This window comes from Oenanthe melanoleuca, chromosome 5, assembly GCF_029582105.1.
Source record: "Oenanthe melanoleuca isolate GR-GAL-2019-014 chromosome 5, OMel1.0, whole genome shotgun sequence".
Taxonomy (NCBI): domain Eukaryota; kingdom Metazoa; phylum Chordata; class Aves; order Passeriformes; family Muscicapidae; genus Oenanthe; species Oenanthe melanoleuca.
In genome coordinates this window covers 15459649-15473129 of record NC_079339.1, presented here as the reverse complement: position 1 = coordinate 15473129, position 13481 = coordinate 15459649, and the positions used below count along the sequence as shown (strand labels likewise).

The following is a 13481-nucleotide window of genomic DNA, read 5'->3' as shown; positions in this document are numbered from 1 at the left end:
ACTGGGGTCATGGGAGGCTGCAGCCAAGATGATCTGCAGGAAAGCTTGCAAGAAAGCTAGTGATGTAATCAGAAAATCATGACATGCTTTTCCCATGCTCTGAGCTTTGTGCAACTCGCTTTCTCTTTGCTTTACAAAATGCATCTTCCTTCCTTTTTTCACTCCTCCTCCTTCTTTGTCATCTTCCTGTTACTGCATTTACTGTTGTGGGATGGTTTTACCTTTTTACTCCCTTTGTTTGCCACCTGGGGGGAGTGCAGTTATTTTTCATTAGTCTGTTTCACCTGTTCTCCACCAGTCTGCTTCCAAAAGTAAGGATTACTAAGGCACTCAGTCATTCAGTCTCACTTTGGCCAGATCGTTCTTGAGCCTTCTTTGTGATTTACTTTTGAGAAATATGCATTCAGGAGACAGCTGGTTTTGAAGACCAGAAATTACCTGAGTGTTCTGCAGCCATGGATCCATGGAGTCTTCAGTGCTAGGAGGGGGGAAAGGAAGAGTTAAAATCCCCATGGACGGTAAGGGTCTCCTGAGCAGGGGATTATATGTCCATTTAGCCATCTTCCTGGATAAAATACTACCAAATGTGGTTTTTTTTTTCCCTTATCTGCAAATGCAAGTTCTAATAGAGGCTCAGCCAAAAGTTATTGCCATGTGGTGGTTCTACATGAGTAGAGAAGACTCTTACACAGATCTGTTTGGGGAGATTTAATCTCTTCTTTAAACAACAGGTTATTTTATTTTTTTAAAGTGTTTTCCTAGACGTTTTCCCAAAATATTATTTATGAAGATTATAAAAAGAAGTCAGAAGAACAATTTTCATTAAGCAGCACTGCATCCCAGTGAAAGTCAAAACAAGGATATTTTGACTCTCTACTGAACAATTTTTTAATTTTTTTTTTAAAGGAACTTTACCCCAAACTCCATTAAAGATTGTTTTCCTGTATGCCTTTCCTTCTTTCCCAGCTGGCTGGGTGGGAGCTGGCAGAGATGACAGAGCCTGTGCAGAAGGTGACTGCCCTAAAGAGGATTTAATAATCAGGCAGAAGGAGGTGCATCTTCACGTGGTGGGGACTCCACTTCCTGAGAGGCCCCACTGTGGCCATGCCTCCCTTTGGTGGAAACCCAGGCTTTATCAAGAGCTGGAGGGATCAACTGCCAGCTGTCTCTGGGGACAAGCTGCCATGGGACTGAGGTGCGGGATGAGGACCACCAAGTGCCAGCTGCTGGTGACCAGCCTCTGTGTCATGGTGAGCAGGCAGGTTTGGGGGGATCTCTGCAGAACCGAGGTGAGCTGGTGCCTTTCCCATCCCCACTCCGTGTGGGGATGGTTTTCCCACGTTCTGTTTTTGGCGGGTGGAGGGCAAGCACAGCTAACTGCCTGACTTATCATTGCACCATGGGCGGTTATCACTTGCCGCCAGCATCGCCCCCCTCCTCTGATAGACTTCTGGTTTCTCAGGGCTGTCACACCACTGCAGCTCTTTCACAACTCAGCAGCTGCCTCCAAGGAGAAAGAAAAGGTTGCTGATGGCAGAATGGGTGTTTTTCAGCAAAACAATATTTGCTCCTCTCTCCTTGGAGCAAAAGAGTTGTGCTTGCTGCTGGGAGGGTAGTCAACTGCAGGTGGGATCAGTGAGAATATGAAACCACAAGGCTTTGGTGGAAGTGTGTGTGAGAAACCTATGGATTGGCACTACAAAGTGAAAGCAATTCCAAGGACTCTTTATCAGCTTTTGAAGCAAATTCAAAGGGAGTTTCTGGACATCTGCTGTTAGAGCTGATGGGAAACGGCGGAAACTGGAGAACACTTCTCATAAATGCTTTGACTTATATGTTCTTGTTGCCTTTTTTACTTCATCGAAACTTGCCAGTTTAATAATAATAATAACAACAGCAATAACAATAATCTCTATTTAGTTCAAAGAGGGTTGGTGGCTTGTTTGTTAAGAGTGTAATTAAAAAGTAATACCTTATTTTGGGCCACAAATGAAGTTTGTAGTTTTTCGAAATTTCATCGTTTCAGTGGAGTGGCTGTAAGGTGGTTCTCTCTTTCAAATAACAGAATATGCCACTTGGAGGAAACAAAAGGAGGATTGATACCAATCATGCTTAGAGGAAACATTTAATGCACAGCTGCTCTGGGTGGTTAGAATCACATTCTCACTGTTGGGAGGATTTTAGGCTGGTGTTTCTCAGAAATCTGAGCTAACTGGTGTTGCACTTAATATTTTGCTGGGTGTGGGTCAAGATACGCAGTGATGCACAGCCTGAAGGATCAGAAGGTGTCACAAATTAGGCTAGACAAAATGCTATGGTTTGGATGGATTTAGTCTCTGAGACTGTAAGCCTCCAGCAAAAGCTATTAGAAAATGTCACACAGTGGGGATTATGTTGAGATTGCACTGTCATGTTTGACACAGGTATAGCTGCCTCGTGTTTCTGTATTGTAAAGGCACAAAATGATGAAGCCTTATCTTCAGAGCTAGGAGTAGCCTTGCTTTTTAGTATTTTCCAGGCTCATTACACTAGATTTGGAGCTGGTTTTGCTGCTGGTGCCATTGTCCCAGCTCTGTCACCAGTAGTGCTGCAAGGAGCCCAGCCCTAGAGCCAGGTGCCGTCAGAAATGTTCTCTCTCCATCACTTGGAGCGGTCATGTGCAAATAGTTACCCCATGCCTTAGGCATGCCAGTGCTCTCAGAAACAGACAGACCAGCAATGCCTTGCAGAGACAGAAACCACCTCAGACAGCTTAGAGCAGTACAGGACTCAGGTCTTTGCACTCTACCATAAGAAACAGCCAACAGCAGTCAATAAGACAGGTATTGCAAAGAGCAGAGCAGAGAACTTCACCCCTGCTCAAAACCCCTCTTGAGCTGGCAGCTCTCACAGCCACACATGCACAGTCTGCAGTGTGGGGTGGCACTGCACAGGTGTGCTGCAAGAGCATCAATCTTCTCAGTTTTCTCATGTGATGGGAATTTTATCCATAGGCACTGGCCAAAAGACTGTGGGCTGCACAGCATCATATGTACTCATATGCAAGAGAGAAAAACAACTTTAGTATTTTTAGGTGTCTGATGTTTGTCCTTCTGTGTTCATTTTGGGGTACATTTAGTGGTCTCTGGATTATGAGGCTGTCTGCATTTGCAGGGAGCTCAGGAATATCCTCAAACCTTTGTGTGCACCCAGCAAGAGCTGCTGCCTTGTAAATCCCTTCCTGAAACCCTTTTTTCCAGCTGCTGGGGCTCTCCATTGCCACGCTGAGCACAGTCACCCACTATGGGCTCCATTTCACCCTCATCAGCAACATCTCCCTGGACAGCAATGCCTACAGGGTCATCCACCACACAGGTATGTTGTGGTCACATCCCAGTGAGACCTTTGGTGATACCCAGAGCTGCAAAATTCTCTAAAGCAATAGAAGAAAATTCAGGGGTCTCACATTAGGACTAACACAATCCCACAGGCACTTTCTTTCCCCATATCAGACCTGCATGCCTGTTACCAAAGGATGCTGTGGGTGCACAGGGTGCTCAAGTCCTTCTGTGTTTGCACCTGTTCATTCCTCTATTATCTGACCCTTGTGCTGTGGTAGGAGCTCAGGAGGAGCTCCTCAGTCACTAAAAGTGCACTGGGGCTGGCAGGAGAAGCACAGGGAGAGGAACTACAGGAGTTGAAGCAGAACATAGAGAATTGAGACTTGGGAGGAGAAATGCATGGCAGCATCTTGAGTTTTTCTGAGGAAATGTGTGGTGGTTTCGCTTTCACAAGGGAGAAGTATAAACTGAGTCTCAGGTACAAGGCTAGAGCAAAGATAGCCCAGATACTAAAATACCCTGCTCACCACTGCTGCACTTGGATCTGCTGTTTTTCTGGAGTTGCACTCTGGGCTTAAACACACTCATATCCTCTTGAAATCCTGGTTCTCAATTTCAGTTTAACAAGGCACGTGTAAAAACTATGTTAGTCCAAGGCTTAGGTACATTCCTTCCCTGTTCCTACATATATATTGGCACTGATGCAGCCTTGCAGGCTCTCCCACCCCAGCCACCCATTTCCAGCAGTGCTTCCACTTGCCTTGTTTGCAAGCATTACCTCTGTGTGGTGAGGCTAGCAAAGCCCTTTGCAGCACTGTGGTCCCTGAGCCCTGCCCCAGGGTACTGTCTGTGATCCTGCCTGAGCCAGGAGGAAACCACAGGGTGAGTGTTGCACCAGATTAGCAGTGCCCAGAGTACTGATAGAGGCTGTGGGACAGCTGCTGCACACCAGCACCCCCCATTTGCAGGGATCCTTATCAGAATGCTGAAGTAATTGGCAGCTTCTGCTCTGTTGGGTGGACCAACACTGTTCTAGGCTGCTTCACTCTGCTGGAGATGTGAGAACCACTCAGAGGCTTACAGCCTTGCCAGACATATACAGCAAAGCATACACAGACAGGGGTATTGAATAAATTACAGAAAAATTTCAGTTCTGCAATCTGGTCATTTGGGGCCAGGTCCCCAAAATGCACATTTTGACCCCTCTCTGGGTGAAGCATCAGACTAAGCCTCTGGCATCTGACCACAACTCCCATGTCTGTCTTCCTTCCAGCTTTCTACTTTGGGATCTGCCTGAGCATGGCCCTGATCCTGGCAGCCCTGCTGAGCTCGGCCGCCACGGTGCGGGAATCGCAGTGCCTCACTGCCATGGTGCGTATCCATACCTGCAGGGACTGCCTGGGAGGGGCTTCTGGGCACCTGGGGCTGGACCCCTTTATGTGTGCTACTGGGGACTGCATTGCCTTATGCCTGGGAGAATGCACACCTGGAGAGGGGGGTCCTGTTGTTCCACCTTGGGCTGCAAGGGGACATTTTTGAAAAAGCATGACCTTTCAGAGCTCTTCAGGCTGAGGATTGCATCATTCTGTGCCTAGTGTCTTTCACCAAGGTCCTGTGTGTGCAGCTTTCAGAGGGAAGGTGTTTATCTGCCAAGCAACTATGGTGATGACAATTCTCAGGGCATTTTTTTTCTCCTCATCAAGTCAACACACAGTTTGTGTGGGGAAACTTTAGCAATGTGATTTTGAGTCTCACGTGCTTCTCCCGACTTGTGACAGCGAAATTAGCCCCTCTTTTTCCCACCTCACTGCAAACATCCATGCAAAGCATGTCAGCAGGCACGGGGGATTTGGGCAGGACCCTGGATTTCAGCCTATGAGGAGAGGGTGAAGAAGTAGTGTAAGAGTTGAAATTCCCTCTTTCTCCTCTCCATCAGCTTGTTTGGGCTTGGACCACGTTGGCAGTAGTAAACTGCACTGTGAGCTAAGCTTCATTTCAAAACAGAGCCTGCATGTGGGGCTTAGCCTGCACAGAGCAGCTTCCAGCCTCGGAGCTGGAGGGATGAGTGGTAAAGTGCTGCTCACTGCCTGTTTTCCCACGTAAAGGGCAGGAGTTAACAGGTAGGTTCTTGAGCATGAAATCTTGCTTAATATAAAATAATTGCATTGCTGTCATACACTAACTTTAATGAGATTTATCTAATCTGTGTAATTGGGGGAAATCATAGTGATGGCAGAAATGAGAAGCTGATACCTGAAAATGCAGTGCAAAGCAGCCACTGAAATTGTTTTCACCTTCTTAATACACCATCTTCTTTTCTCTATTTGAGATGCCCAAAGGGGCCTGAGTTCCCATGAATTAAGCACAATATGTGTAACTTTCTTTTTTGCTGAAGTGTCTTTAATGTGTGCCTGCAATTACCACATCTAAACCAACAGATGGGTATGCACGGATGTGTGGCTGCCTGAAGACACAGCCAAACTTCTCTATAATGCTTTTTTGTTACTTACTCTGCCACTCCATAGAACAGGCCATTTCCTGAAGTGATGGAGTGCCAGCACATACTGAGGGAACTCCAGAGCTGCTATCCAAAGAGCACTGTCCAAGGGCCACACAGTGCTGCTCTCCCTTCCACTGTAACATGGGTGATCCTTTCCTCCAGCCCGGCTGGTTTGGGTATCACAGGCAAGCTTTGCCCTCCAAAGCAACCTCTGGCCGGCAGAACCCTCAAACTGGCTATATATTCTTGTGGCTCCTAGTGCATCCTGTTGTCTTGCCTTTAGCTTCCACAAGTCCTCTGGGGGATGTGGTCGTCTGCATTTTGGGCCCCCGATGGCACATTTTTAGGGAAGTCGCGGTATCGCTGCCTTGCGGGAGCAGAGGAAAGGTGCGGGGTGCCTTCCCCGCAGCTGCGGCTTCATCCCACGCCGCTCTCGGCAGGGGTAAGGGATGGCTCTCGGCTGCCTGTAAGCTCGGTTTCCGCCGCCTCCGTGCCGAGCCGTGGGGCAGGAGGCGAGAGGAGCGCCGGCAGCCGCGCGGGGCCGCCCCAGCGCCGCGCTCCGCCGCTGGAGGGGCTCGGCCGCTCCCCGCCCGCTCCGGGAGATGCTGCGGAGCGGCAGCAGCGCCCAGCCCTCCGGAATTAACGGGAACCTGGGACACTCTAGAGAACTGGCCACTAGCAAGGCAGTTCTCGGCTCCAAGTCGTTCAAGGAGCTCATCGGCGTCTAAATCACACAGAGGGCGCTTTGCCTATTCGCATAAGTCGCCCCCTCCCCTCCCTACACCAAGGGCCAGCTCGCTGTTTGTTTTGCCCCCAGTTCCCACTCCCAAGGCACACATTTAATCTTTGATCTGCCAGGAAGAAGCGAAAGCAGGGAGAGCCAGCCCTGGCGGCTGCAGCGAGGTGTAATCACAGGCAGGAGTGGGGTTTGGCCCTGTGGGGCTCCAAAACTGGTCAATGTATTGTCCAGCCCTGCTGATCCCTGCTGTGCTGTAGCTCACAGGAGTGATCAGCCCTGCCGCTTGGAGCTTCTTCCTCCTGCAATAGAGAGAATCGTTCGTCTTCCCCTGCTATTGATTTTAAAGGACTTTTCCTCCCTGCATAGAGTGTGTCTTATTTAGAAGACCATTTAATTCACTCTTTAATCAAAGAGGGAAGACACCAGACTATTTGCCTGACATCTGTGGCTGTCCAGGAAACCAAGCCATGCGGGGAGGATGTCTGCATTGATGTGGCTGGTCCACCACAATGCCACTTGGTAAACCAGCCACTCGGGGGAAAAGCTGACAAGGATGCAGACTGGGCTTACAGGAGAATTTTTGGATTACATATCGTCATGGTGCCTGGCTATCTGGAGGTTTGTGTGCCTACAGAGGAGTCTCTGGTCTTTGCAGGCCATATTGGTGCTGTTCTAGTAACAGTAATGGGTGCACAGTGATTAGAAACCAGAACAGGTCAAACCGGTTTAAGCACACAAATCTCAGGAGATTGTCTTCTAGCTGCATTAGCAGCATCACGAGACCAGACAGATGCTACTGTGCATCCACTGCTGCTTGTGAGGAAGCTAGTTCCAAGAAAGTAATTGAGAACTTAAGGATAAAAATTATGTTCTAAAATCCAGGAATATTACACTTAAAGCTCCTCTTAAAAAGGCTTATTGACTGTCCTCCAGCTCAGGCAAACCCTGCTTTCTGATGATCTATGGCCCATCATGCAGTCAGTTCTGAATGTAAATATCCTGCAGCTCTCACAGCCCCTGGAGGCTGTGTTGCTAATGAAGGGAGGAAAAGGAAGAAAAACAGCAGTTTTCCTAGTGCTGTTTGCATAAAGGAAAAATTCTGGTACCGGTGAGGTTTAAAGCATCATGTGTTGTTACCTAGTCAGACAGAGATGGGGAAAGAAAAGAAAAAACAGGGAGCAACATGACAACCATAATATCCCAGCTGAAATTCTCTCATTTGTACTTTGCAGTCTAAAACCTGACTAGTATAGAGGAAAATTTGTGTTCAAGATGGAGCAGATGTTTAAAAAAAAAATCAGTGGAAAAAGCCTTAGTGAATGCCCAATATAACCCAGTTTTTCATCAAGATTGATGAGTTAGTAGGGCCAGCACACAGCACAGGCTGTTTGCTTTATTATACCCAGGTGTAGGCCAGTGTGTAGAGGGTCCTTAATATCACTGCAGCACACTTCAGCATCTTCCTTTCTAATTTAATCTGCCTCCTGTGCTCTCCCTCATGGTGCAACACTTCTGAGTGAGGCATCTGTGTGCCAGTGGCAGAGCTGGTGCTGAGGACAGATTCCTCTTTCAGGCTGATGTCACTGACTCATGTTTGCTCTGCAGAAGGGCAGAAACATTGCGTGCTTTTAGATGAACTGGGTCAGGCAGGGAGGGACACAACCTGATGGATGCCATGTGAAGTTTGCCCCCCTTTCCCCTACCCCTGGGCTCTGCAGTCTGGCAGAGAGCTGGTCCTTTCAATGACCACAGCAGCACCAAAAAGCAGCTGGAGCAGAGCAGGGCAGAGGTCGGTTCTTTCCCTGGAAGTGTGGGAGTTTGGCAGAACACAGCTACAGAGCACAGTATGAGCTAAAGGATCCCTCCCTCAGCCAAAGCAGCCCCCCTTCACCAAAGAGGAAGCATCAGAAAGGTGAATTAAAAGAAGCACCAGCCAACAGGCAGGGTGCTGTTCCTGCAGATTCTGCCAAGTCTGTGAAAGAGAAATTGTTCCTCGCAGCAAGGATGGAAGCAAGGTCATTCATAGAAGAGTAATTGATGTCTGCCTGGTGGCAGCCCTCCACGGGACTGATGTGGCTGTCTCTTGCAAAGGGAGCAGGCAGCAGCCTGTGGATGGTTCCTAGAAGCTCCAAGGGTCTGGGAGATGGTGAACCAGCCTCTACCCTTCCACGTTTTGTATGCAAACTGCACATTGCCTCTTTTTTTTTCTCTCCAAATGTCTTCTAATGTAATTAGAAAGTTGTTCTTCCAAAAGCCTTTTGGCTGGGAAGGGAAAAAGCAGGCTGTAATTCATTTATAGGATCTTCTTGGAGCCATGTAATTGCTGTGCACCAGCTGGATGGAGGGAGAGCTTCCCAAGGGGCTGCATCTTGGTATTCCCAGAGAAACCAGACAGAAATAAAGGGAGAGCTGATGCTGAAGGACTGAGATGTGGGGTGGAGCTGAGGAAAGGAAGATGAGAAGGAGGATTTTTATCTGCTGGGGATTCTGGCCCCAGAGAGATGTTTTAAATGCTGGAACTGGTGAGGAAGGAAGGGAGAGCACAGGGAAAGAAATCTGGGTTTTCACTGGCATGCTGTTGTTCACACTCTCTGGGTTCATGGTGGATCACTGAATTATAGCTTTAATGGAATGATATGCAGAAAAATGGCCACATTGCTATCAGTGCTGGGTTTTCCACCTGACTAATTTTCCTTTTTTAAAATTTTCTTGTCTTTGAACTTGATTTTGGTGAAAATGCTGTTTGTTTGATGGGGAAGTTGTTGGAAGCAGTGCAAAATGCAGGGTTTGGTCCTATTGAGGAGCAAACTGACATGCCTGTGTAACCTCACCTCCTCCCTCCAGTTTGTGTTGCACCTGCAGGTTTGAACCCTGCACTCCAGCTGGGTTTTGGTCTGAAATATCTTGCCCTGCAAGCTCTTCCACGTCTTCATGACTTGTAGCCACCTTGTCATGTCAGTGTTTGGTCAGACTTTTCCTCTTATCTTCTTTAGAGTCTTGTGTGATCTCATTTTAGCTCCTAGCAAGGCAACGAGTGATCTCATCAGCTATATGGTCAGGCAGCTGCCAAAAAAATAAATGAAAGGAGAGACTGGACATACATAATTTAAGATTTTTTGTAAGAGCTGTACCAGGGTTTTCCCCAGTGACTAATGCAGAGCCTGAAGCAGGGCGGCCCCAAAGAAAGTGGTGAATGTCAGTGGCAGTCTTGTTCCAGGAGCAAAGTCCCCAGGCAGAGCAGAGAAACAGCAGATGGACAACAGCCAGCAAAAGGATTTTACTGGCACATTCACTTTCATTTCCAGGATTTGAAGTAGCACACTTTCCTTTCTTGCTGCTTATGCATGAGTTTGGAGCTTTTTTATTTTATTTTTTTTAGTATATCTTTGAAGCAATTTCTTTTGTGAAGCAGAAGTAGTAGAATCAATGTTCTTCTTCCTCACTTAAGCTTGAATTTGGTAAAATTTCATGAAAGATTAGAACTAGAAAAAGTTATTTCAACTATATCATACAATGAAAACAGTCAGAGAAAAAAATTAGAAATCAAAATAAGGTGCAGGCAGCTGGGTAAGTTTCCCACATAATGTTGTGTTGAAAAACGTTCAGTTTCACGGAAAAACTTGCAAGTGCATTAATTTTCAACTGATGCTTATTCATCATCTTTTGTCACTCCAAGACTAAACTGTGGATTCATATTGGATGAGCCCATTTAGCCTTCAAACACTTTACAGGCACTTTACCCTTCCTCTCTCTCTCTCTTTTTTTTTTTTTTTTTTTTTTTTTTTTAATGTGAACAAGATCATTTGGTCCAGCTGTCACAGCAGGTGAGTGCTTTTTATATCAGGGTGTGTGGGGTTTTTTGTCCAGATTTCTTCAAATAAAAACACAAAGCATGTAACTTCCAGCTCTGCAAGCCTAGGAAAGAAGAAAAAAGTCAAGCCATGTCCTGCATCATTGCTGTTATTGTTTAGACACTTCAAGGTCAGTTTCTGGCCTTGATTATATTTCTGTCATCCTGTTGTCTAACTAGAATGGTGCTGATCTAAGGAAGGCAGCTTGGCCATGCAGCTGCCACCTTGCTCACAGAGTAAGTCCAGCCCCTCTTCCAGAACAGGTTGATTTCTGTCTCTGCCCCAGTTATTTGCTTCTCTATGGGCCATTCATGTGGGTTTTCCCCTCTTTGAAGCCAATAGCCAAGTTTTAAATGAAGGGATTGTATCCCATGAGTAAGGAAATGCTATTCTAGAGCACAGTCCTACAGCAGAAGGGAAGTATACTGTAAATATAATGTTTTATACCTCCTTTTATTTGTCCAAGAGGAATTTGAGTGGAATAGATTAACTGCTCTGCAGGAAGCTGCCTGTTTTTTTGGTCAAACTCGTCAATTGGCCACAGTGTAATGAGAGGGCTCCTGATGGAGAACCACATTATTGTCCATCTAATTTCTTTTAAGTAACTGACATTATGAGGGATATTAAAAGAAGGTGATGTTTAAACTTTAATGAAACTTGCTCAAACAAGCATATTAAATATGTACGGATTGTGTTTGCAAATGGGTATTTTTCTCCCCAGGCTGTAACTGTTGGTATTTTTCCTCTTTATCATCAGGGATTTTTCTGTTTTGCTCTGGCCTTTTGTGGATTGATCCCAGCTGCCTGCTGGAGATACACACACAGCACAGAGGTAAGTATTGGCTGCTAGGAAATACCACCAGCATCTCGTCAGAGATTTTTTTTGTAGCAACTATTTCTCCCATAAAAGGGACATCTGGTGTTAATTAAGCCATCCATATTGAGGTCTATCAGATCCATGCTCTGTTGCATCTGTCCTTTGGAAGAACAGGGTCACCTTCACCAGCTGCCTCTTCAGTGGGATCATCTGAAGGGAGAAGCCCATGGAAAACCTCATGCAGGGCAAATATTTTGTGCTGAAGGCAAAACAAAATGCAAGTCTCCTTAGCTTTGGGATTCTTTTTTTTTTTTTTTTTTTTTAAGGGGATGTTTGCTTTGTTTTGTTTTAAATGAAATGCTTGACTTTTGAAAAGTCATTTCCAGCTGGTTCTAATTCCTGCTAATGTCAATCAGGAGCCTCTATTTGAAGGCAATGGCAGGTTGTTCTCCTGCCAGTGGCTAGGAGAAGCGCCCAGGAGATGTGTTTATTAACATGCAGCAGTGGTTCATGAAAAACACAAGAGTGAAAAATGGTGTTTTGAGTTACTATCATGCTGGACCAGAAAGAGAAGATTATAGGAGGTTGAATTTGGAAGAAAGTAGGGTTTTGAATTACTAACCCAGCTGGGTTTTGTGGGAGATGCAAGGTGCTAGGTAAGTTGGTCTTTATTCCCCTTTTTGCATCCCTGCACTCAAAAAATATAAAATTTAAGAGCCCTGGGAGTCTAAAAAATCATTACATCTTTCTTTTGAAAGTAGAACACTGTTTTTTTTGGCAAGTACCAAAATAATTCAGAGAAGTGCTTGGGACTTTGGTAGGTGTTTCATGGATTGGCTCAATCCTTGCTTCTATTTTGCTCCTCCCCAGCCCTGGGCATGTGCCATCTCCTGCAATGTTCTGGGCACCAGTGAGGATGCAATGTGAAACATCATGCCAGTGAATTAGGGATTGATGCTGCCAGCTCATCTTCTTAGGGTTACACGTATTGGGGGTGATCAAAGACCAGTGTGAAGTGTCAGAAGGCTGGCCTTGAGCTTTCCTTCTGTGGTGGAGAAGCACAACTTTCAAGAGACTCAGTCCATCCTAGGACTGTGGCAGTTGCTTTTGCAGGCACGTGGAGCCCTGTCCTGTGCATAAACTAAAACCCAGTCCTTCTGAAAGCGGAGTCAAGGTTAAGGTGTTAAGGTAAGGGATAAGGTCCTGCTTGTCTGGAAAGTTTTCCCAGAGCTGGCCAGTGCCCACAGCAGTTGAAAATCCTTTGAAATGTGCAGGTGGCTACACTGAACCAGCTAAAGTTCTTGGCCAAGGTAGGAGATGTTGGCCAAGGAGACTTCTGGCTGACCTGCTGTTAGCCCTGCTAGCAGCATACAAACCCAGTGAGCACAAAGCAATGCTTTCTCAGATATCAGCAACTTATGCCCAGGTGTCTGCTGGTGGCACCTGCTGGTGCCTTTGCCTTTAATGTTCTCCCTGGGCTTTTCCTCTGTGAATTTGTCCAATTGCTTTGGAAATGTTAGGTGAGTGCTGAAGGCCCAATGGCATCTTTTATCTGTACGCCTAACTGGCTGAAGTGGATTCAATCAGAGCTGAGACATCCACGAAAAAATGTCTTTTCACAACCTCTTTATTGTTTTTCTTATTGTTTCAGGCGAAACTATCAACATTTATTACATTCCCACTAACAGTTTAATATGGAAATAATTTGGTTTTCATGAGCAACACAGAAGGGAGCACTTTTTCCTCCTTCTTCTGCAGACATTAAGTTGTAGATTGAAGTAAAGGCTGTGTCAGTAAAGGAGAAATGGCACCAGAAACTGTCTGGTTGGCATTGTGAAATTGTGTTTTCTAAATACACTTTTTAGTTTTACTGTTAATCCTACGTGTGTAGGCCATAAAAAGACTGCAAGAAAAAGGTTCTATGTTGCATTATGTAATACAGGGATGTGCCATGCAAAAATTATTTTGCTGAAAATATTTAAAGGAATGTTGCTTTGTATATCTCTTAATCACTACATCTGTTTTTACTTCCAATTATTTTCATGGGGTTTTTTGGGTTTTTTTTGTGGTTAGCTTTGGTAATTGGGTTGGGTTTCTGTAAGCAAAACAGATTCCACTAGGCAAAATTAGGGGTTTCTGTAAAAGGTTGACTTTCTGGGCAAAGAACACCAGCAGTGTTTCTGACAACAGAAAAAAAGATACCATTAGAGACCGTGTTGTGTTTCTCTGCTTTCTAAAATCCAGTGAAAAGCAG

General features: G+C 45.8%; 1 protein-coding gene across 1 annotated transcript in view; it reads left to right on the top strand.

Annotated features, from left to right (window-relative positions):
• Positions 1-1132: 1132 nt before the first annotated feature.
• Positions 1133-13481, top strand: part of TSPAN32 (tetraspanin 32) — a 29404-nt gene continuing 17055 nt past the window's right edge. Inside the window, exons 1-4 of the mRNA XM_056491999.1 lie at positions 1133-1250; positions 3240-3354; positions 4594-4691; positions 11168-11242. Coding sequence (XP_056347974.1) covers positions 1185-1250; positions 3240-3354; positions 4594-4691; positions 11168-11242 — 354 coding nt within the window. The 5' untranslated portion in view covers positions 1133-1184. The remainder of the gene's footprint in view (positions 1251-3239; positions 3355-4593; positions 4692-11167; positions 11243-13481) is intronic.